The sequence below is a fragment of the Peromyscus leucopus genome, chromosome 12 (assembly GCF_004664715.2).
Source record: "Peromyscus leucopus breed LL Stock chromosome 12, UCI_PerLeu_2.1, whole genome shotgun sequence".
Lineage (NCBI taxonomy): Eukaryota > Metazoa > Chordata > Mammalia > Rodentia > Cricetidae > Peromyscus > Peromyscus leucopus.
In genome coordinates, this window is record NC_051073.1 from 47,971,823 (window position 1) to 47,995,606 (window position 23,784).

Genomic DNA, 23,784 nt, shown 5'->3' on the forward strand with positions numbered 1-23,784 from the left:
TTCTCTTCCTTTACGCCTTTGCCCCCACTGGGTACACAGAATTGTCAAGGACTTCAAAAAGGACAAGTAAATGCCCTTCTGCCAAATTCAACAGGCCATTTTTCCTCTTCACAGTTAACTTTTGTTGTTGTTGTTGTTGTTATAGGCTCCTCCCCATCACATATTCATTTTTCCATTGGAGTTGTGTTCGTAATGTGGATCATGCCCTGATGTGGTGTGAAGTCCAAAGTCCTGCCTTTTGTAGCCTATTCTCTACTGTATGGGAAAGATCCTTAATAAATAAAGAGACAAACACTCAGTATCAGGTGACACATTCTATGAAGAAAAGTAAGAGGTGAGAAATAAGAATGTAGGACCCTGCATGATCTGACCCAGCTGATCCATGTTCTCTGCCCCTTCCCTCCACTTCCCTTTTGTGGTCACCTCCCCACCACCCTCTGCTCTCAAGGGCCTTTGGCTTGCTGTGTCTGGGGACTTGTTTGTTCCTCCTGCACCCATCCTTTTTTTTTTTTTTTTTCTAGAACCCACTCACGGCCGCCATCCTTGAGCATCCTACCTAAAATTACAACTCACATTGACACAGGCAACAAAGATGTGCCTATCCCTTTGCCTTGCCCCATTTTCTCCTGAGCACATAACAACACCTACTGTGCGACATATTCCCTTATCCATCTTATGTACCGTCAGATCCCTGCCCCCACATGTCAGGTCCAAAGGGAACCCCAATTCCCCCAAAGCAGTGCATAACCCCAGAATGGCAGTCCTAACTCAGCTCAAGCTGGGCTATAGAAGGATGGCTGGCAAAAGCTCTGCCACAGAATTACTCAGGAACCTGTGAAATGAGATTTCTGTTTCCAAAAAAAAAGGTTTCCACTCCCTTAATTTCCTTTGCCTACAGATTCCCTATTCACATGGATCTGTTGTGCATGCCAAAGTCCACACTAGCGTTCTGGCCCTTCTTATCTCCTGTTCTACCCTAAATTCTCAGGCTGTTTCACTTCACAGGCTTCTCTCCTCCCCAGACACTCACTCTATTCTCTTTATGATTTTCCTGGTCCTGCCTCCCCGCGGCCCCAAGAAAGCCTTGGCAGTTTGGAATAGACTTTTCCACCCACAGAGTAGTCAGTAGTTCAACAGTTTCTTTATTGTGCCCTCCCTTACATCCCAGAATTTCACCTTCACAAGGACAAGGAATGAGCATTGTCACAAAACTGTCTTCTCTGCTGGGTCCCTGATATCTAGGTCAATAGCAAACAACACACAAAACACTGAAAAGCCATGTGTGCTGTGTGATTGTGGTGGGAGGGCCCATGTGTGAAAGGAAGTCCAGGAATTAGAATCCACAAGGGACAGCTGGGGTTTAAACTATTTTTCTTTTTATGTTTTTTTTCTTTCACAGAACTTATGTTAGATGACATTATGTTCCATTCTTATATTTTTGTTTAATTAGTATTTATTGGAGTGTTAGAAGTCACGGAAGGGACTGAGTAAAGGCGTTGAGAACTCTAAAGATGCTAGTGTGGGTCATCTAGGGCTCTGGGGCCACAGCAAGGACACTGAATTTTGTCTAAGAATAAGGAGCTTTGAGAATAGCTTAACGTGACTTACACTTCAAATGGGACACACTTTAGACTGTGGATGCCAGAGGAAGAGTGAGACTGTTAATGAGGCTTCCACAGCTGCTCTAGAAGAGATGATGTTGGCCACAGTGGTCACTGTGGAGGCAGCAAAATGGCAACTACAACACAAAGCCTGACTCAACAGGGCTGGCTGTGTGGTGCATGCAGGGTCTAAACACTGAGGAAGAGCCCATGCATCTTCCACCTGTCGCTGCATGGTGGTGTCCCTTACAGAGTTAAAGGAACATGAGCATTCTCTTGGATTCTGTTCTCTTTTCATTCCTGTAGAGTCTATGCCTCAACTCTCCCTGGGCACATGATTCTACTCTACCCTCAGTCTCTCAATGGACCAATTCAAATTGCAGAGGGGTAAGCTACCGTGTCTTACATAAACAGTGGCTTAATCAGCAGCATCACCACCGCTCACCTTTCACATCTGCTCTAGATATTTCCAACTTGTCAGGTCCAAGGGAAACTCTAACTCCCCAAACCCCAAAAGGCACTCCACATATCCAGAAACGAGCTCAAGCTAGACTGTAAGATTTCTGGTGGTTAGATAAAAGCCAGCATTCCTTGGGAACTTATAAAACTGGTTCCCATTTGCCAAAAGAAGTCATTTCCCTTACCTCTGGAAGAAGGGACTATGGCTCACCATTGACATATACCTGCACATCAAAACCCATGCCATCTCAGGCTTCCTTAGTTCCTACTCACAAGTACTTGTTATAAATTTCAGAGTCCATAGGCTAGCCTCCTGGCCCTTCTCTCCCCACAGGGACTCACCCCCTTTTAACCCACTGTCTTCTACAATCCTGGCACTTACCCCTTCTCGCTCTCTCAGCACTATCTCCATTATTCTCTCCTGCTTCCCTAGCCCTGGCCATGACCAGCTGACTTCTGTCTCTGCTCTAGACTCTTTCAGATGCCTCTGGCTGTTCTCTCTCACATCTACAGTAAAAACTATAACCTTATCAGGGAGCAGTCATGTTGGCAGTTTCTTTACTGTGCCTTCTCACCTACACAACTGACCCCACATTTCAATACAAATATCTTGCTGATACCTCAAATCCTCAGTGTTATCAATGGCCACCAAGTAGATTCCTCTGGTGATCTGTTCCTTTCTCATATGTGGGATCCCTAACTGGCTTCAGGGCCAGACAGCTCAAACCAGTAAAAAAGATACTTTCTGAGAGCCAGCCTGGGTCTGCCTGATGATTTTAGCAACAGCAGCTGAAACATGATCTGGAGATGACCTGGACCAATGAGGGGCAGCCATGTCATACCAGCAGATGCATATTCATCAGACCTCACCCCAGGGTGGTGTGGAGGGTTTATAAGGCTTGCCTCTTCCTACATAAACTGATCTTGTTGTTTCTGACATTCTCCCGGAGTCTGTGTGGTTTGACTCTGCGCCTACTTGACCCCCGCCCCCAAAGGGAACAACAGCAAGGACCCTGCTACACTCATTTATGGAACACATTTGTCTCAACACTGATTTTATTATTTAGTCTTTCATATTCTTTACCACAATGTGCAATTTTTCTTCCACACATTTTTATGTCATCTTCCTTGTATTCCAGGCAGTGGAATCCTACTTGTATTTTTATTTGTTTTGTTTCTTTAACACCTTCTATTTCCAATTCAGTCATTATCACTGTCAGATAAAGTTTTTGAAACAAAATCTCCATGATTAACAAAAACACAATGAAAATTTCCTGCAAGATCTGCCTCCTTACCATTTCAAGTATAAAGTTCTAACAGTCTCTTACTTCCCTCAGGTGCCTTTATCAATGTGATGTCTGATGCTATAATGGCGTGATCACAATTTTCAACTTTTCTTGTAGAAAACATTTCTGTTATAACCTAAGGTTCAGCCAGGAATTCCCTAGAAGCATCACAGAAAGTCCTGCTTTGACAGCTCTGCCAATATGGAGAGTCTACCGGCAATGCCCCCTCACTTTGCTTTCTTAAAATTAGTATCAATTTTAAAAGACAAACATAGGTTTTTCTCTTTCAAAATGCCTTTTCTACTTCTCTAGCATTCAGTCATTCTTCCTTCTTCTCAACAGCTACTATGAAGATATACTACGGCTACTGTCATTCGTAGCCAAGCAACTATGACTTGGAAAACACTGGACCATGCAGCAGCCTTGATTTGTTGTTGTTATTATTATTCATTATCACTCATTTACTTTCAATTCTTGCCACGATACTTCAAAGCAGAACTCACAGTTTGGTTGATTTCTCCCTGGGGTGGGGGGGAATCTAAGTCTACCAAAAAATATTGAGAATTGTATTAAGAAATAAAGAAAATATTTCCACTTAGCAAAACTATAAATCAATTTGAAGTTGCCATTAGACATCTACTTCATAGGTATCCGACTGTTGCAGCGGAAGTGTGCTGTGCCACTAACACCTGCTTCATCCTGTCTGACATTGTCCCCTGGTTTGCAGCTCCAGGATTTACAGCTTCTGGGGTCCCTCCCTCCCCAAGCCTCATACCACCTTCTCCCTGCAGAATTTTGCCTTCTCTGCTTTCTTCTCCTGGATTGCCCAATAAAGACTGAATCTGGCTCCTCCCAAATTACAGAAAGTGGCTTTAAAAGATACCTTTCATTTGACACAGAATTATTTTCATTTCAGCACAACCAATTATCCCATTCACTTGTGTAGCAACCATGCCAGTATGTGATGTTATTCTTACTTTATTTACAAAAAAATATAAGCCATAGCACGTCAAGAGTTGGCAACACTGGCAAGCAGCATGTAGGTCTGAATTTGAAACATCATCTTCTCTTAGGCTACAGCCTGTCATCTTCCCATAATACAATGCTCCTCATGGATATGGGTAAGAGTGTCTTTAAACTTTCCCGTTCCTTTAGGGCTACAGTTACGTACTTTATTTGTTGCCTCTCATGATCTCTGGCATAACACTACTTAGTAAACTCGCCTTGATAATGTGACTCATGTTGGTAGTTCACTCACAGGTCCCTACTATTTAGCTGCAGTCTAAGTCAGCCATGAGATGCTCCTTTGTGTGTTTCCCATTCATCTTGTGGCAATCTGCATAGTCTGCTGTGTGCTGATGGAAGATTCAGGAGGGGCTGACTGTAGATAATTTTCCTTAAAGCCTTTGGGTACCTCTGGACTGTATCTCATGTAAGGGTTCCCAAGGAATGGTTTGGTAGTATTAGAAACAACCCTAGTCCTTTCCAGCTAACAGAAGGCAACCAGAAAGGTGGATTAAGAAATGGTCTTCTTTTGAACTTCAATGTTTTGAAAATCTTGTCATCATAGCATTCCATGTATATGACTGCAATCCCAACAAAGTTTCTTATGAAAACTTGTGAGGATTCAAAACAAGGACCAGGGTGAATACAACAGAGTCAGGGACTCATTAGGCAGGCTCTTTGCTACTCTTTTTTCTTTATCTGATTTGGGGTCAGTCACCTTTTAAGTTCTTCATCATCTAACACTGGTGCTCAAAATTTAGTTGAGCTGTTTGGGGTTGTCCTCTGGGTTGGATTTTAACCACCATAAACAAAGTCTGGACTGACAGCTTGCCAACTCACCCAGTGTTCTTCAGTTTCTACATGGGAGCTCTGTCACTGATCCTAGGAGTTCAGACAGCCCTGGTGCTTCCAGGGAGCAGAAAGGAGCCCCTCAGAGAGAATGACTAAAAATAAAGAGCAAACGAGGTGTCACTGTGAGGCTTGGCTTGGCTCTGACACACAGAGATGCCTCCATCCACATGTTGCTTTATTCACAGATCCTTCTTGGGCCCCAAACTGCATCAAACTCTGTTCTGAGTACACTGGTGGTTATGTCTCCCCAAACATCTAAGGCTCCATTGACTCTTAAAGTATTTCTGGCAGAAGGACCTGGCCATCATGCTTTTGAAGATGGGGACAGAATTCTGTTGACAGAACTCCTGAGTTTGGAAATGCTTGAGACAGGAAACAGGTCAGAATATCAAATACTTATCAAAAAAAGAGGGCAGCACACGCACTTCAAACACAGATGATAAACCTGTATGCCGGTCTGTCCTCAAGACCTGATCCGCAGAGGGAGAAGTATCCACAGAGGACAAGAGAGTTAAAGTCAGTCTGATCAAAAGGTCTGTTGAGGGGCTGGAAGAGAGGACTTAGCATCAAGGGAATTTACTACCTTTACAGCAGGCACATTACAGCTTACAACCAGCTATGACTGCAGTTACAGGGTATCTGATGCCTTTCTGACATCCACCGACCCTTGCATATGTATGCATACATATATAACACAAAGGCACACACGCACACACTACCAATTCATCAATCTTAAAGAAATAATCTCAGCACAATTCACATTAGCTGTGAAGACTGCTGACATAGGACAATATTTTTTAAAGCACGTATGATATCTCATTATTTTAAATCTAAACTATCTGTGTCTAAGCATGGTATAGAGATATTTGCTCATGTTTTAGCAAATTACATTTACTTCATACATTCAGATTAGTAACTGAAGATTAATACAGATGAAAACAGACACAAGAAAAGAACAAACATTGATTCCTACTACAATCAGAAAATTTCTTCAGGAATTTGAAATGTGTAGGCCAGAAAGGTGAATTAAGGCATGCGTATGCATAGTCCAAGTCTGTACTTCTGTCTTACGTACTTGAGTTTCAGAAAATTATTCTCACCCCATTCCTCAAATTTGGAGTTTTTCAAATTGAGCTTCCTTCAAATTTATCATTTGCTTCTGTAGCCATCTGTTGGGGTCTGATGACCTGGTGTGCCACTGGCGTTAACCAAAGAGCCTCTTGGGAGGACTGTCTGTAGTTGCTTCGTATATTTCATCTTGTGACATGACTTGAAAGAACTCTTAACTCTTTGACAGGCTGCTTGCTATTCTCTTCCCATTTATATTGCTTCTATCATGCATGATGCCGTAATAGCTCCTCAGACTGCCTCACTTTTGAGTGTGGCGGTGGGGCATGGGGATACTGATAAAACAGGTCCAGTCCCAGTTCTTGGGCATGGAACCCAAGTCCCAAAGTTTTGGTTGGAGTCTGGAGTCAGACTGCCAGTTTATCATACAGCAATGGACAGGAGTTTTTACTTAAATTTAGCCAAGTCCTTGGCAGAGCCGTAAGACTCTGAGCAGTAACAGGGGAAATACAATAGTGTTTCCGCAGACGCTGATTCTGCTGACAAAAACTGGCATACTTATAAGAGATGAGATGAAATAGCTGCTGCTGCTTTCACAACTGGGATAAAGCGGGGCCCATTAGAGCTTTACACATAATGCTGGAAATGCTTGAGACAGAAAACAAGTCAGAATATCAAGCATTCACCCACAGATGTGAGAAAATAATGGATTTTCTTGAGGCCCAAGGTAAGACAACACCAGGTCATGGGGAAAGGTAAGTGTATGGCCACAATCACATTCCAAAACAAACAAAACAAGACTCCCGTTTTCCTTAGAGCGGAGATGAGGGGCTGCCCAGAGAGCAATGCTCTTACAGTTATCTATAGGATGACAGCAATACGAGTCCAGGTTAACTAGAAGAGCTGAGTACTGAGACAAAAACAAGTATATTGTTCAGGTCAGATGTGGGGAGGACAAGGAGAGAGAGAAACTTAAGGATATTTATATGAATCTGAGCAAGGAGTCAATGCTGGATTAATTTTTTTTTTTTTTTTTTTTTTTTTTTTTTTTTTTTTGAGACAGGGTTTCTCTGTGTAGTTTTGGTGCCTGTCCTGGATCTCGCTCTGTAGACCAGGCTGGCCTTGAACTCACAGAGATCTACCTGGCTCTGCCTCCCAAGTACTGGAATTAAAAGCATGCACCACCACTGCCCAGCTGGATTAAATTTTCAGCATTTATTTTTATTTATGTGGATGAGTATGCTGTGTGTATGTGCCCATGGAGGCCAGAAGAGGGTGTCAGATTCCCTGGAACTGGAGTTGTGGGCAGCTCACAATGGATGTGGGTGCTGGGAATTAAATTTTCATCCTCTGCAGGAGCAGCAAGTGCTGAGTCATCTCTCCAGACCCATGGGTTGGTCATTAAAAATCTTTATTTGGCATATAAGTACTTGTACTTCCCTATGGGCCCACCCAGTACTGAAGTTCAATACACGTATACAATGTGGAATGGCACATCATGGCAGTTAGCATTTCCAGCTCCTCAAATATTCTGGGTTGGTAACTTCTGAACTCTTGTGCAATTATTTTAAATTACAGCATGAGTAATTGTTGTGAACAATCATTCCCTTTTGCATTATGTAACCTAAGATCATTTCTCCTTTTGGAAATGTGTTTTGGTAGCCATCGCTCACTCCTTTTCTATCCTTCTACCCTTCCTACCTGTACTGACATCTATGAAGTCAACTTTTTCAGCTTCCAGAAATGAGTGAGGACACGTATAGTTTGTCTTTGGGGCCTGTTCCATATCATTTAATATCCTCCAGTTCTATGCATGTTGCTGCCAATGGCAAGATTCCATCTGTGTGTGTGTGTGTGCGCGAGCAGTTTTAAATGGTTTGGGCTCTTAAAATTGATTCAAGGCTCTGGCCTGTAGATTGCTGTGGGATGGTCTTTCTGTACACTGTGAATGTGTTGCTACCATTGGTTAATAAAGAAGCTGCTATGGCCTCTGGCAAGGCAGAATAGAGCCAAGCGGGGAATCCAAGCAAGCAGAGAGACAAGAATAAGAAGGCAGAATCAGAGAAGACTCTGAGCACTGTTGGGGGAGCAAGATGTAATGAAATACAGGTAGCACCATGAAGTCACATGACAAAGTATACACTAATAGAAATGGATTAAATTAAGATGAAAGAGCTAGCTAGCAAGAAGCCTGAGCCACAGACCAAACAGCTTGTAATTAATATAAACCTCTGTCTGTTTATTTGGGACTGAACAGACAGACGTTCCAGGGACCAAGAGGTACAGAAACTTTTACCTACTGTAGATATTCATCTATAAAACTTTGGAAGCCATCTAGCCCCAATTTTTAGATGCCAACCAATATTCTGCAGGGGTATTTCTTGGAATTCTCATGTTTAAGTGAGGAAGGTTGGCATGTCTCAGCTAGTCTAAGTGGGAGAGGCTGCATTGACAACTGATCAGTTACCATAGTTACGGTGATGACAGAGAAAAGGCAATGCCACAGTGAGCCCTGTGGTCGGACAGCTGGGGGTCAGTGTGACCACTTCCAGCAGTGTGACTGTGGAAGACCTTTTCTCTTCCTCATCTGGGAGGTGTGGATGAAAACACTCCTCCTCAGGCCACCAAGAGTAGATGAAATGACATAGGAGGAAAACAAGCCTCAGATGTCACCCTGGCCACACAGAGAAGGGAACTCACTCAGGTAAGACACTCAGATGTGCCCACACTCAGACCTACCACCCACATGTCTTGTCCTACACACACACACACACACACACACACACACACACACACGCACGCACGCACACGCACACGCACACGCACACGCACTCACACACACACTACAGAATATGAGGACAATTCAGCTGTGTAGAGACAGAGATGATAAATTTGGATCACACTAGTTTCCCTACCCTGTTAGAGGATGATCCCTGGGCTAACAGAATTGTGGAGAATAATGATTGAAGTTTGCTAAAGTTCGGACGGAGGGTCCCACACTAATCTGACTGGGAGGCTAACCAGCATATGTGGAAGAGGATTAAGATGTCTTTTGAAAAACTCCTCATTATTTTCATTGGAGTTTTTTTTTTTTTTTTTTTTTTTTTTTTTTTTTTTTTTTTTTTTTTTTTTTTTAGTATCTAGAAAGTGCCTTAAGCTTACTAAGTCCCAGCTGGGAACTTCCACAGTGCTGAATGATGTGCAAGGTCTAACCAAGAACACTTTGATTGCATGGTCTCAGGAAATGAACAGCCTACACGGGCTGAAAGACCAGGCATAAATTAATATCAACACTAAAAAAAATGCTGGGGCAGTGACAACCGTCTACACAGCCAGAAGCAACTGCAGACGAGGCAAATGAGCCCAAGACCTTGGGAGTATGTGACATGGGACACAGAGAAAAGGAAGACATTGAAAATCACTCTTCAGCGCAGGGCCCATCACGGCCAGCAGTAGATGGCAACAGAACACAAGATACACAGCATCTTTGTAAGTTCTCTGTCTCATAATGTTGTGTCAGAGCTTAAATAAATAAATAAATAAATAAATAAATAAATAAATAAATAAATAAATAAATAAATAAATAAACCTTACAGATCCTTTGTGTATACATCATGGCTTCTGGTTTTGTGTTCTCAAGAGATTCCTGTGTGTGCAAATGTGTGTGTCTCTATGTCTATCTGTGCTGCCATGCTTTTTCTTTGGCTCTTTTTTTTTCTGTTAGTTTGTTTAGTCTTATTCCAATTTGTTTTTGCTTTATCTTATTTTTGTCTTATTATTATTCCTTAGATGCCCATTTGCTTTCTAACTAGCGACAGAAAGATGTAGATATAGATGTGGATCTAGGTGGGAGGGGAGGTGGGGAGGAACTGGGAGGAGCAGAGAGAGGGAAAACCATAATTAGGATTGTGTGGGAAAAATCCATTTTTAATTTAAAAAAGAAAAGAAAAAAAAAGATTTTGGGACAGGAAAGAGGAAGAACTTAGGATAACAGATGAAAATGTTATGATACTGAGCCACAGCATCAAGGTGATTTGGAAGAAAAAAATTATTCCATAGCTGAAATCATAAGCAACATGAAATAATAAGCAATGTGAACCCAAATGGGAATGGGAGGGGCAAGTGAGGCTATCATGGTTTCACTTGAACTTGGACAACTGTCCATACAGAGCCAGTGAGGTACCCAAAGTCAGCAAGGAGGAAAATTAAGTGCCCTAATGTGAACATGTGCACGTGTTCATCTTCTCTAAAGGCAGGTGGGTAGCCACTATTAACACAGTCAAGGAAAAATAAGCTAATCCTAATGAAACTGTTCCCCAGACAACATGAACAGAACCACAGAGCACAGCCAGGCATGAAGTAAGGCCTTTCTGTGGGAACTGAACACACCACAGTTCTGAGTCTATTATATGAGAGAATAAGGCCCTAGGTTCCACACCCAATTAAGCTCACCAAAATAATAAATAGTAGCATGGGAGGGCATCTTGTGTTATAGCTAATTTTTCTTCCTTAGGCAACAACTTCTGTACCACTGCTGGTAGCAGTGACTACTTTCCCCCTTTATATTCAACAATCAGAGCATCCAGATGAGACAAACTTAAACACGCATGTGTGTGTGTGTGTGTGTGTGTGTGTGTGTGTGTGTGTGTGTGTGAGAGTGCGCGCACGCGAGTACACACACATCCACACAGATACACACATCCACTACACCACATTCACACATATGCACAGTAATTAAAAGATAACTGTGAAGGATCTTAGGGGTTAAGAATCTCTTTTTTTCTTTACTTTAAGAAAGTACAGACAGATAAGCATTTAAAAGTAATTATTTCCTAGTTGAATTATTCCAACTATGGCCAAACAAAACTTAATGTTCATCTCACTAAGGCACACTTATGTACATTAATTAGTTATATGAGTGTGAAAACGAATGCCCTGCTAAGATCACATCGTCACACCTACCATGCCCACACCCACAAAAGCAGCAGACCTGGACAAACAGACCACACAGAGGCAACGCAGCTAATGTGTGAGTAAGCACTTATTAAAAGCTCGTGCACGGTTTGGAAAGGTGACAACGTAACAACTCCATGAAAAGCAGATGAAGACGTTGATGTCTCTGCAAAACAAGCGGTGACCCCTAACAGTCACAGGTGCAGCTGTGTCAAACTGTGCGTCACAGAGGTCTGTGGTTAAAACGCTGCTTGCAGTGCTCCCATCCTCTCCAGCTTCCGGTTAAATGCTGACCTCTTTTCTAACTTTGAAAATGCTTTAATGCTTACTCGCTAGATGTCCTGGATTTTGGTATGTCTTATCATTGATATTAAAGGTTTTTGTTTGTTCTGTTTTTTTATTCCCCTGCTCCCATACATAAATTATTCCCTTTCAATGTGTTTTCTTTCTTTTTTTTCTAAGGGCTTCTTAAGACAATTGCAATGTGCTTGGTGTGATGCCCGGAAGTAGCAGGGACTAGACACAAATAGGAGAAAGTAGACTGGCCAAGGTGATCATAGTTGGGGGTGGAAAATGGGCACATGGCAACTGATGGAACTTCATTTGAAATTTTCCATATCTATTTCTTTTTCTTTTTTCTTTTTCTTTTTTTTTTTTGGTTTTTTTGAGACAGGGACTCTCTGTGTAGTTTTGTTGACTGTCCTGTATCTCACTCTGTAGACCAGGCTGGCCTTGAACTCACAGAGATCCACCTGGCTCTGCCTTCCGAGTACTGGGATCAAAGGCATGCACCACCACCACCTGGCTCTCTATTTTTCTAAATAAAATCTCCCTATAACCCTGTTGTGTGCCTTGCTTCAATGATGTTTTCATGAAGGGGTGTAAAGTCAGAAGAAATATGTTCCCCATTGGACCAAGTACAATTTAAACAATTCAAGAATATAAAGGGATGCTATATAACATACGGACAATGTCTTTAACAGGGTGAAGAGTCAATGGCTTGGGCAGTTCTTAAATCAATCATGAACAATAAGGGTTTGCCACACTTGGCTTAGTGAAGTCAAAGAGATTGCACAGTTGCCAAGATACATAGCTGTTTGATACCAACCATCAGTCAGAATGATGATGTATTATCTAGTGGAGTGAGTGGAAAGTGTGCCCATGTTTCCAGAAGATATTTCTCCTGGGGGTTTTGGTAGCCACCTCATTTAAGTCAATTCAAAATAATACTTCAGGTAGTGATGTTGTAACTTAGTAGTCTCTAGCACCACAAAATAGACAGACAGATAGACAGACAGACAGTAAATAAATAAGAAAGACCAAAAACATCAAAAAAGAATTAAAATTTCTGACGAGTCCATATTTAAAACTGCATATTTAAAATTGATTTGAATTGGGGCTTGGGCTCTGATATGCTCTTCAAATTATATGTACAATTTTTATACATTTATACATATGTCAAAATTCTCTCAGTCTGGTAACTAAGAAGAAAGGGGTCATGGGCTGAAGTTTAGTTATATGTTTACTGGTTAATGCAGCCACACATAACAGCTAACATCTCTAGGACATGCTCCTTCATCTTCAAGTGACTGAACTATATGTTTCATCTACCCAGATCTAACGGACCCTTCCATTTTTATGAATGTAAAACTGTCTTAAGGTGCCATTCATCAGTGAAGTTAATCTTACCAGGATTACAGCTGGATCTCTGCTGCTAGTTTCAACTTCAGGGGATGCCTTGCATTCCTGTACAAGGTTTTCACTCTGCTTCTTCTTTGTTTCCCATGAAGAGACCTAAAATAGTAACAAAAATTAAGCAAGGATTAGAACCAATCAACAGTATACATTAAGCCACTTTAACTATTTCATAGAGACTGTATTAACTGCAGCATAATTAAAGGAAAATTCAACTGATCATTGCCCTAAAAAATACATGACTGGCCAGGACTGGAAACAGAGACCTATAAACCCAGCACCTAGAAGGCAGAGGCAAGAGGATCACAAACCAAGGAAAATCTATATAAATAGACCATGAAAGAAAAAGGCAGCAAGAAATGGAAAGAAATATATCATTCAAACAAGTACATGTAAAGATCAACTAACAACACCTAACAATTTTACAAAAAAAGAAAAACCACCTTTGTTTTAAATATTTATAAAGAATTTAATGGTCTCCTCATATGTCTACCCCACGTTTGATTTCCATAAATATAATGTCTTCCAAAACCAAAATAACTTAGTTTTCGAGAGCTGACGTACATCCTGCGCCTCCATTTGATGATGATTCTCTATCTGCCAACGGGTCCCAATCTGGCTTCTGCCCTCTTCACCACCACCACCAGCACCAGCAGCAGCACCAGCACCAAGGCTTCCCCTTATCATTCCTACTGCCTCTAAGTTTGGTTAAGTCAAAACTTCTTCAGACTTATAGAATTTAGCTCTCTTGCCCAGCTCTTTTTTTTAATCTCCTCATTCCCCACTTGGCTTTAAAGATGCAACATATTCCTACTTTCCCTTCCCTAGGACCAGCAAGCCCTCCACAGTCTGTGCAGTTACCTCCCCAGCCCTGACTGCCCCCCTCCTCCTCATGTACCCTTCACCCCCACTCACACTCCAGGGTGTCAGCACTTCACAAGCTCATGAGTCCTGTTTAGAGCTCAACTCTAAATCTAGGGTCACTGTATTGGACGCCTTTCCTTGGAAGTCGCACATTTTAAGCTGAACTCATGTTCCTCTCCACAGGCCAATTGCTCTCTGAACCCCCTATTTCAATGGCTGCCAACACTGCTCTTTTCCACACCTCTGTGTTATCATGGCTTGTCCCCTTAAAAATACTTGGTATTCATGGATGGGTCAAATGCTCTACCTCTCTCGTTATCACTTTAATTGAATGTAATCCTAAAAACAGGGACACCCCCCTAAAAGACATCTTTGTTACATTCTTAGTTAAATTCCTCATTGTAAGCGCTAGTGTTCTTGTGTCATAAATAGCCACCGTAAGGTCGGTTGCAGAGAACATTGAGCAGTTACGAATCCTTACTGCTCACGTCCAGCACCAAAGTTTGGTTCTTAACCCTCAAATCCAGTGGCTCACAATTGCCCATTAACACCAGTTCCAGGGCATCTGACATCCTCTGCTAGACTCTGTGGGTACCCACCCACAGATGATATAAATCTACACAGACAAATACACATGCCATGAATAGAAATAAACATAAAAATTTCAAAATGCTACAAACAACATGCTAGGTAGAGTAGCATCTCAATTTAGTTCCAGCTACTCTGGAGGCTGAAGAGGAAGAAAAGCCTGGGAAACATAATAAAACTCTCTCAAAACAATAGCGGGGGAGGGGGGGACCCAAGCAGCTGCCACAGTCACAGTTCACATCTGTCTGTCAAAGTATTAAGCTGTTCTATTGTAATCTGGATGAGGGAGGAGACACAAGTGTACATATGCTGAAAGGTCCACAAAGATTATACAGAATAGAGGAACACACACACACACACACACACACACACACACACACACACACACACACTATGTAAAGCTACTGAAGTGTTTGTGCATATACAAACAGTAGGTAAATACATTCAGTTCATGTTAGCTTTACATACATGTACATTTAAGTTGATCTCTATATTTAAAATCTAAAATATGTGGTTTTTTGTGCCACAAAACATAAGACCTTTTCCCATCCAGGTATTCTTTGGGACACCATCACTTGGCTGAATTCTCCACATTGTGCTGATATTAGCAGTCTAACTTTTCTTCCAAAATAGAGAATTCGGGGAGAAAAAAATAGAAATTGGGACTCTATCCAGCAAACATGGGCTGCAATGTACATCCCATAATTAGAGTGAGCTAAAAATGTGAACATGAAGCCAAACCTTTACCAGATGCTATTTCCAGAACAAGGAAATTATTAAACATTTTGTAAGAGAAAAGAAAGGGGAGAAAAAAAAAGAAAAAAAAAAAAAAACACCTGCCTGGGATGCCTCAATGAGCTTGAGGTTTTCCGACAGAGCAGGCACATGGCTCTGCTGCTGGTGTTTCACACTCCTCCTCACAGACCTCTTCCGAATCTTAGTCATGCAGACAAACTCCACGTCCGAGTCGGTATCCTTTGGGCTTCTCTTTCGGACTCTCTGGCTAGACGAAAGCTGGACAGATGAAGGAGGAGTGCCTTGAATTCGGTCTACCACAGAAGGCCTGAGTCTCCCAAGTGTGGATTTTTCCTTAATGAAAAACAAGAAGATATATTTCTGTGAGATGGAGTTCGATTATTTATGATGAGTTACCAATTTTTCTCCTAACACTGAATTATACTTTTATAGCATTGATTATATTCATCCCCTATTTCTGCCCTCCAATTTTCCCCAGATTTCCCCAATACATGCTGTAGTGGTTTGAAGGAGAATGGGCCACATACGCTCATATATTGCAGGTCTCAAAAGCCCACAGCATTCCCTGTTAGCATGCTTTTTTATACTCTCATGCTTGTGTGCGCTCTCTCTCTTCTCTCTCTCCTCCCCCTCTCCCTCCCCCTCTCCCTCTCCTTCTCTCTCCCCCTCCTCCCTTCCCTCCTCCTTGTGAGTTAGACATAAGTTCTCAGCTGCTCCAGCCATGCCTCCAAGCCTGTGGCAATGCTCCCTGTGATGAAAGTCATGGACTCTACTACCCTCTGGAACTGTGAATCCCTAAATTAAATGCTTTCTTCTCTAAGATGCCTTGGTCATGGTGCTTTGTCACAGAAGTAGAAAAGTAACTAAGACACATCCCTTTTCCAATTCCATATCCTGTTTTTCCTTAAATCCACGGAGTCCAACCAATGCTGCCTATATGCACTATCTACTAGAGCACATCCATACCTTTGGGGAAAAAATGACTTTCCTTCCCCTAACAGCCATCTGTCCCTACTAATGCCCCAGTGTGGGGCTAGGGCATGTGTGCCCCTCCCTCATCCATGGGAGAATGCTGACTGACTTGATCTTGGACAGGTCATGCAGGTAACCACAGATCCTGTGAGTTCATGAGTGCAATGGCCCTGCTGTGTCCAAAAGATACAGATTCACAGAGGATCTCCCTCTTACAACTCTTACAACCTTTCTGCCACCTCTTCTAAGATATGCTCTGAGCCTGTGGGATAGAGGATGATAGAGATGTCAGCTGAGGGCCGAGAACCTCATCGAAGCCTCTTCTCTGCACTTCGACCACTTGTGAGGTTCGGGATTATCAGTCATACTTCATACTACTAATTAAAAGTTCAAAAATCAAAAGTTTTGGACAGCCACTTCAGCAAATATCTACTTCAGTAATAATAGTTCTCTCCAAGGTGGATTCAGAAAGACCTGCAGAGGTGGACTGAATGCAGAGATCTGACACATTTGCCTTTCCTTCCCTGGTGCATATGAGGCGAGTTAAGTCCCCATTCCTAGGCCGATCCCACATCTCACATCCTGCGTCCTGCCCCTGCTAGCTATTTTTTTAATCTGTGAAGGACATGTGTGCTAAAAGTACTAGATAGAGTATGTGCTCCTCCAAGCTAGAGTCTGATCTCTCTTCTAGAAGTCAAAAAGAACACATGTACACTTACACAAACACACACCCATGTGCACATACATACATACATACATACATACATACTCAAAAATTATGTAGACAGTGTATTTCTAGGTAAATATATGTCCATAGACTAAACTGTTGTCTTTCTCATAGAAACTATGGGAAATGCATTTTTAAAAATTGGAATTGTCATCATATCCAACCAGTAAGGTAATGGGTGATTTAAATATTTATATTTTATTTGCTAATATATATATATATATATATCATTTTAATTATATATATATATATCAGTTTAATGAGAAAAGAGTGTCAGCTAAAATCATTAGTGCTTCATTCTGTGACTGATGAAGCTTATGTGAGAAATATAACACAAATGGTTGGATATTACTTTTATGTATTTAAAATTTTTTAGATTTAAAAAATTTTTATTTTATGTGTATGTATGTCCTGACTGTTTGTTGTGCACCACATGCATGCGATGCCCACAGAGGCCAAAAGGTGGTGTCAGACCCCCCCCAAGACTGGAGTTACAGATGGCTGTGAGCCACTATGTGGCTGTTGGGAATAGAACCTGGATCCTCTGTAAAAGCAGCCAGTGCTCTGAACAGCTGAGCCATTTCTCTGGCTCCAGGCTCCTATTTTAATTACTCACCTTCTTTTCTGAAGAAAGGCAGGAGGGCTTGAACTCAGGGATTCTACTCACTGCTATAAACTGAGGCGTCTAAGGAAAGAAAACATTAAAGCAGATTTAATAACTAAAGAAAAATATCTTCAGTGGCATATTACAGAAATTCTGTAGCATGAATCTTAAAAGTTCTTATTAATTAAATAAACCTAGGACCAGGTATTGGGGTGAACACTGAAAGATCAGAGAAACAGAACAAGCCACAGCTAACCTCACCTTGCCAATTCCTCAGCTGATCTTGTTTCCTCAGACTGGAAGTCTCCGAGTCCTCATCCAAATGGATCTCAGCTGAACTGCTTCTCGAAAGCCTAAAAGCTTAACCAGCTCTAGTTCCTGGTTTTCATGCTTTATATATCTTTCTGCTTCCTGCCATCACTTCCTGGGATTAAAGGCGTGTGTCACCATGCCTGGCTTTTTCCAGTGTGGCTTTGAACTCATGGAGATTCAGAAAGATCTCTGCCTTTGGAATGCTAGGATTAAAGGTGTGTGTGCCACCATTTTCTGGCCTCTACATCTAGTGGCTGTTCTGTTCTCTGATCCCAGATAAAGTTTATTAGGGTGCACAATATATTGGGGAACACAATATCACCACAAAATTCAGTATTCTTCCTTTCCTATTGAAGTATCTAGATCACATTCCTTACCCATAAACACTTAGTTCTGCTGCAAGGATGTTCTTCTGATGGTACCTGGGTAGTGTTCAAAGCATCCAGCGTTTTAGTAAGCACTGTGGATTGAATGTCTCATGACCAACTTCAGGATACCACTTGTTCCAATCCTGACTGGTCCAGCCTTTGCATCCCATAATCTTCTACCTCTCCTCTCCAGAGACCCTCTTACTCCCTGCCTACAGAGCTCAGGGGCATCCTGAGAGCCCTGGGATGAGATTCAGTGAACTGGTGAGGGTTTTAACTGCCTTTTACTATGCCTCTCATCATTGAGATGTTGCCTTATGCCCAGCATCCAGAAGCTTCCAGTATCCTCGGGCAGGTTATGGAGAAGGAAGCCAGTGCTCTCTCCAAAAAGGGAGATCCTTTGACACTAATGCTTTTGTTTCTGCTTTTAGCTACTGTATTTGTTGCCGCTGCTGTTTTGTTCTGGGTTGGGGTCCCACTATGTAGGTCTGACTGCCTGGCCTGGAACTCACTGTCCTGGAATTCAGATGGCTCTTGGCAGGTGCCTTCAAGGCCACCCTTCCAAATCTGAATCTGTTATTCTCACAGCACTTCCTCTGGGATCTCTCTTAATTGGTGGATCAACAGCACAGACACCCAGGTTAGAGGCTCTGAACATTCCTGGCTCACAAACACTCTCTCTACTCTCCATTAGTGATCAAGCTATGTGAATTTCCCCACTTGACTCCTTTGTAAATTGAAAATGCATTAAGTTAAAGTCACCACCTTCTCTAGAGGCCCTTTTCACTAAAACTAAGAAGAGGTGAGGTGGCTCAGTAGGTAAAGGTGTTTGTCACCAAACCTGTGACCCGAGCTCTCCAGTACCCGTGTAGCAGAAGGAGAGAGCCGATCACACTCACACTAAGGCATTCTTCCTCCAACTAAATAAAAAAATAATAAATGTAATAAAATATAAAATACTGGTTAAATGGCTTGGTGTATAAAGGTGTTTACCAAGAAAGCCTGTTGACCGGGGTTAGATCCCAGAAACTATGTAAAAGTTAGAGGGAGACAATTGGTTCCACAGAGTTGTCCTCTACTGCCAAAACATGCCATGGCATCCACACTCGAGAAAACTAAATTAAAATACAAGTGTAATTGAGGAGGGAGAATGAGGAAAAAGCATGACAACCAAATTAGCATACATGCTATTAGAATCCTCAAACAAGCCTCTGGAAATAATGTCGCATCCCTACACATGGAATTCTAACTTAACTACCAGGGGTGGAAACTAGCAGTGTAATTTTAGTGTTCTTCAAGAGGTTCTGATATGCAGTCGGTGTGGAGAAATGCCACCCTGGAAGGTGGCACGGCTGCTGAGCCTCTGGTGCCTGGCCTGGCATACGGGCTTTCGATTCAGGTTGAGTAAATGCAAACTCACACACTCACATGGCTGATGATTTGTTTCCTGATGTCTACCCTGATCTTGACCATGTCCCATCCCTCTGACACCCTCGTGCCTCTGTGCACTCAATGTTTCCCCCATTTACACGGGCCGCCTTTCATACTGTTAGACAAGCCATGCCTTTGCTCTGAATGGTCCTGTCTATTCTTGTCTTTCTGCTACATCCCCACTCATCCTTCAAGTCTCAGTTCTGAAAGCACCCATCCCAGCTGCTAAATCCAGGTCTCTAAGGAAGAACCATTTGCTGCTTTTTGTCTCACACAACATTACGGATAATAGATTTTTTACTTTTTAATGTGTCTTGTTGTAAAGCTACAAAATAAAAAGAGCTACATTGGTTCAGTCTCTAAAAACACAGTTACGAGTTAGGTTTTCCAAGATTGCTCTCAGCCAGTGTTTCCACAGGAAAAGTAGAGTAGAAGATGAGAATCCAGCAAGTTTTTCACAAGCAAAGCCTCTTCTCTCATACCTCTGAAAACTACTGCTCTGACAATCATAACTTCTTAAGTTCTTTCACGAGCATCCCACGTATCCTACTTCCATGAACTGGCATTTGCCCAGCAGGGTCTCAGATGCCCTCCCACCATTGGAAACAATGGCTAGCATCGCTTTGCCATCTCCACATCCGCCCTTCTCTGCAGGTGTATATATATGCTGATCCTTCTGACTTGCTCTTGCCGGGGTCTTGTCAACTGCTTTTTCTTTCTTCCTTTGAAGCTCCTGCTTCATCTTGACTCCTCCAAGTGACCCCAGAAATATCTGGAAGATATCTTCTAGCTGCATGGAGTTTACAGCTTTGTCTTCTGTGTGCCTTATTTCTCTAGGACTTCCAAAAAGAGTGGAAATGTCGTGTATTTACAGCTACATTCACACCCACAATATTACCTATCTACGTGATTGTATCACACTGTCTTACAGTTACACGTCAATGATGCATTGCAATAGACTGGACTTCACACTTTTTTCTGTTATATGGGGCACAGAGCGTGATGTTCAGGGTGTTATAGATGCTCAATAAAGGGTTGTCCATTATAGGGTGAACTGTTGGCCCTAAAGTGTACTACCTATCTTTCCATGGTTGAAACACTGTAAGGGGTCTACTCTGAATTCACAGCTTGGCAGATTCTGTTGTCCATGCTGGATACTATCACACCTTGCAAATGCTTTCCAGGATGCCATATACATTCATTTCCAGCGGTGTTGGCAAACCTTTATAACGAGACTGATTCCTGATATGGCAAAACGGACCCAGTCTAGCCTGGCTATAATAATATATGACTCAATTACATTATTTGAGTTTACAACACTTTTAATAATAACTTAAAGATAACTGTTCTCTGCTATACAGTTTTATTGTAATGGGATCGTACCTGAATTACTAACCATATCGCTAAACAAGAATTGTGAGTAAATAGACATTTTATGAGTCCTATAAATTCTGCTCTTTTGTTTTGACTTCAGACTTGTTTCTACAAAAGGACAAGAGACCCAGAAAAGCACAACAGAATTTCCAATTGCATTTTGAATAAAATAAACATTAATAATTATGGTCAAACAGAACATTTTGAAGCCATCAAAAAGGCAATAGAAGACATTGTACTGGCTTTAAGGAATAGAATGAAGGTGAATCATTGGGAGCACACAGGAGGAGGAGCCGCTGAAGGGAATGCCTTCCCCCCTCAGTTCTGTACTCAGCAGGCTTGAACACAATTGGCTATAATTTCCTGTCTTTTAGTAAAGGTGCATGATACAGCCTTGGGAATTTGGAGCTTCGTTCCTCCCATTCACCTGAGGTCTACTCACTTCCTTCTTGAATCTTAATCACATAGCTTTTCTTTCCAATTCTAGCGATGGCTTAACTTGGGCTTTTTGTACTAGTAGTTTCATTCCCTGAAAAATACTCAGCTGTGAGATTCTTTACTCTTCCTTACAATTTCTAGCTCTCATTAGAGTCCCTCCAATGCTGTGGCTATCAATTAAAACATCTTTCCCCTTTACCTCTCCCCTCTTCTCTCATACTCCTCTCGACTGTCCTTCCTGCCCTAACTCTACAGAGAGAAGTCTGTCCCCTGGGCTATTCTCTGCCCTACACACCCCTCCTAATAGTCCTTAGCCCTGGGTCCTCAGGTCACTCATGATTCTCCTTAGGATCACTATGAACTCTGAATTTCCCTTTCCAAGTGAGGGTTGATTCTCTCTACTGAAAACAGGGGAGCAGAGTAGTTCAACAGTTTAGAAATTCCAGCCCCTAAAACTGTTGATTCTATACCACAAGAGCACACACGATTCTCATTGGATGGTCAGTTCTCTCACTTGTCACTAATTGACTCTTGTTCCTAAGCACACAAGACTGTTTTTCAGAGTGTCTGAACACAATGCCTGCCCTTCTCTGTCATCAGATGGCCCTGATTCCTCTTCAGAGAAGACAAAATTAAGGTTACTAGTGTATGTAAAGGCCCTTAACTGCTCTGCCCCTGACTTAGGAAAACACACACATCCTCCCAACTCTGATCTAAAGCCTCTCCCTAGTCCTCACATTCTTCCTTCTGTCTCCCGGATTTTTTTTCTCCATCAGCCACACCTCTTGTGTGCTAAGGTCCTTCAATAGTTTTAATAGTTCAGAAACATTGTCAAATCTCTCCCAGCCATTAACACATATACACTTACATAACCATTGTGTGATTATGTAAGCATAAGCCTACCTTATCAATTTTCTATACATTTATTTGATTTCTTTACATTTCACTGACTGCTTTTCAACCTACCTGACCCCATCTAGAATTTTTCTTGTAAAACCCAAAATGACAGAATTAAAGGACAGAGCCAAAGCAAAGTAACAAAAGAGGAGGAAATTTGCTAAAGAATTAGGACAAAGTAGGGGATATCAGCTTTCTTTCTGAAGCATCTTCTATAGAAACAGATACAGACATAGAATTGGTGCACTATAAACATCGGCACAAGCTAAATGCACTAAGTGAAGTTTGCCCTTTGGTTCTAATTAGGAATAGCATTTTCCACTAACCAGCATAGGCTTTCAGCATCAGCCTGCAGGTTGCCCTATTATTTTAAAATATCTTTTAAAATCATATATATTCATTTTTAATTTGGAGAACACATTTTCCCATCTTTGATTGCACTTTTTATAAAACTGAACTCTGCTGGCATAGTTAATCCACTTCCAATTCTGTCTCTGTTATCTAGTGAATAGCTATTTCCTAATGACAGCATCTTTTTCTCCTCCTCATCTTCTCAGATTTCAAAAAGAAATAATGATAGACATCTTACAAATATGGGTAATTATTTTTAAATGGTAGTCATAACCTCTACCAGTAAGATAACTGCATTTCTCTTACAAATTCAGGGTCTTGCAAGCCACAATGGAATCAGCACAAGCTGCCTCAGGTGGGTTATCTGTGGAAGCAGAAAACAGAGGAACCCCCAAGGCAGAAAGAAAGAGGTGAACATTTGTACATTTGTGATGGACACAGCCTGAAAAGAAGGTACCAAGACTCCAATGATAAGAGACTTTTGTTTTTTGAACCTGGTGTACACCCCAGCCTCGTGTGTGTGTGTGTGTGTGTGTGTGTGTGTGTGTGTGTGTGTGTGTGTGTGTTTCTGTAGAGAAAAATGCTTTCATGTTTCTGCAGTGACTCTCTGACTAAATTTACTGAACTTGAGATCTGGAATAGAATAGTACACCTTGGAATTTCATTTGTGCCTGATTATTATTAGTAAGCATTTGAAGAAATTTCCCTCTCCAAACTGTGGAATCTCTGGAGAGTGTGTTTGAATTTGAAAGGATGTCTTTGCAGCAAAACCTAATTGAATATTTTTTTCATATGTCTTTCTAATTTCCTTCTCCTCTCCTAAGGTCTTAGCTTCCCCCTCAGAGAGATTTGCTTGTATTCCAGACAGGCCAAAATGCTCACCACACCTTGCTGTTTCTTTTCCCTACTTAAAAAGCAGCTAAGCAGGTCTTGTGGATCAGAGTCTGGGTGACACTGTTTCCTTGGAGTCATCCACCACCTCCGGCTCTTACAATCTTTCCTGCTCCCTCTTCCATATCACTGAGCCTTGAGAAGAAGGGCTGGATGAAGATATCCCATTTAGGGCTGAGTGCTCCAGAGTCTCTCACTCGGCATTATCCAGTTGTGGGTCTCTGGGTTAGTTATGATCTACTTCAAGAAGAAGCTTCTCTGATGAGGGATAAGCAAGGCGTTGATGCAGGGG

The 23,784-nt window shown here is 41.8% G+C and overlaps 1 protein-coding gene across 1 annotated transcript in view; it reads right to left on the bottom strand.

The window, feature by feature from the left end:
- Morc1 (MORC family CW-type zinc finger 1) overlaps positions 1 to 23,784 on the bottom strand; it is a 158,608-nt gene that overhangs the window by 20,248 nt on the left and 114,576 nt on the right. Inside the window, exons 18-20 of the mRNA XM_037209983.1 lie at positions 17,443 to 17,511; positions 15,212 to 15,460; positions 12,914 to 13,018 (exon numbers count right to left, since the gene is read on the bottom strand). Coding sequence (XP_037065878.1) covers positions 12,914 to 13,018; positions 15,212 to 15,460; positions 17,443 to 17,511 — 423 coding nt within the window. The remainder of the gene's footprint in view (positions 1 to 12,913; positions 13,019 to 15,211; positions 15,461 to 17,442; positions 17,512 to 23,784) is intronic.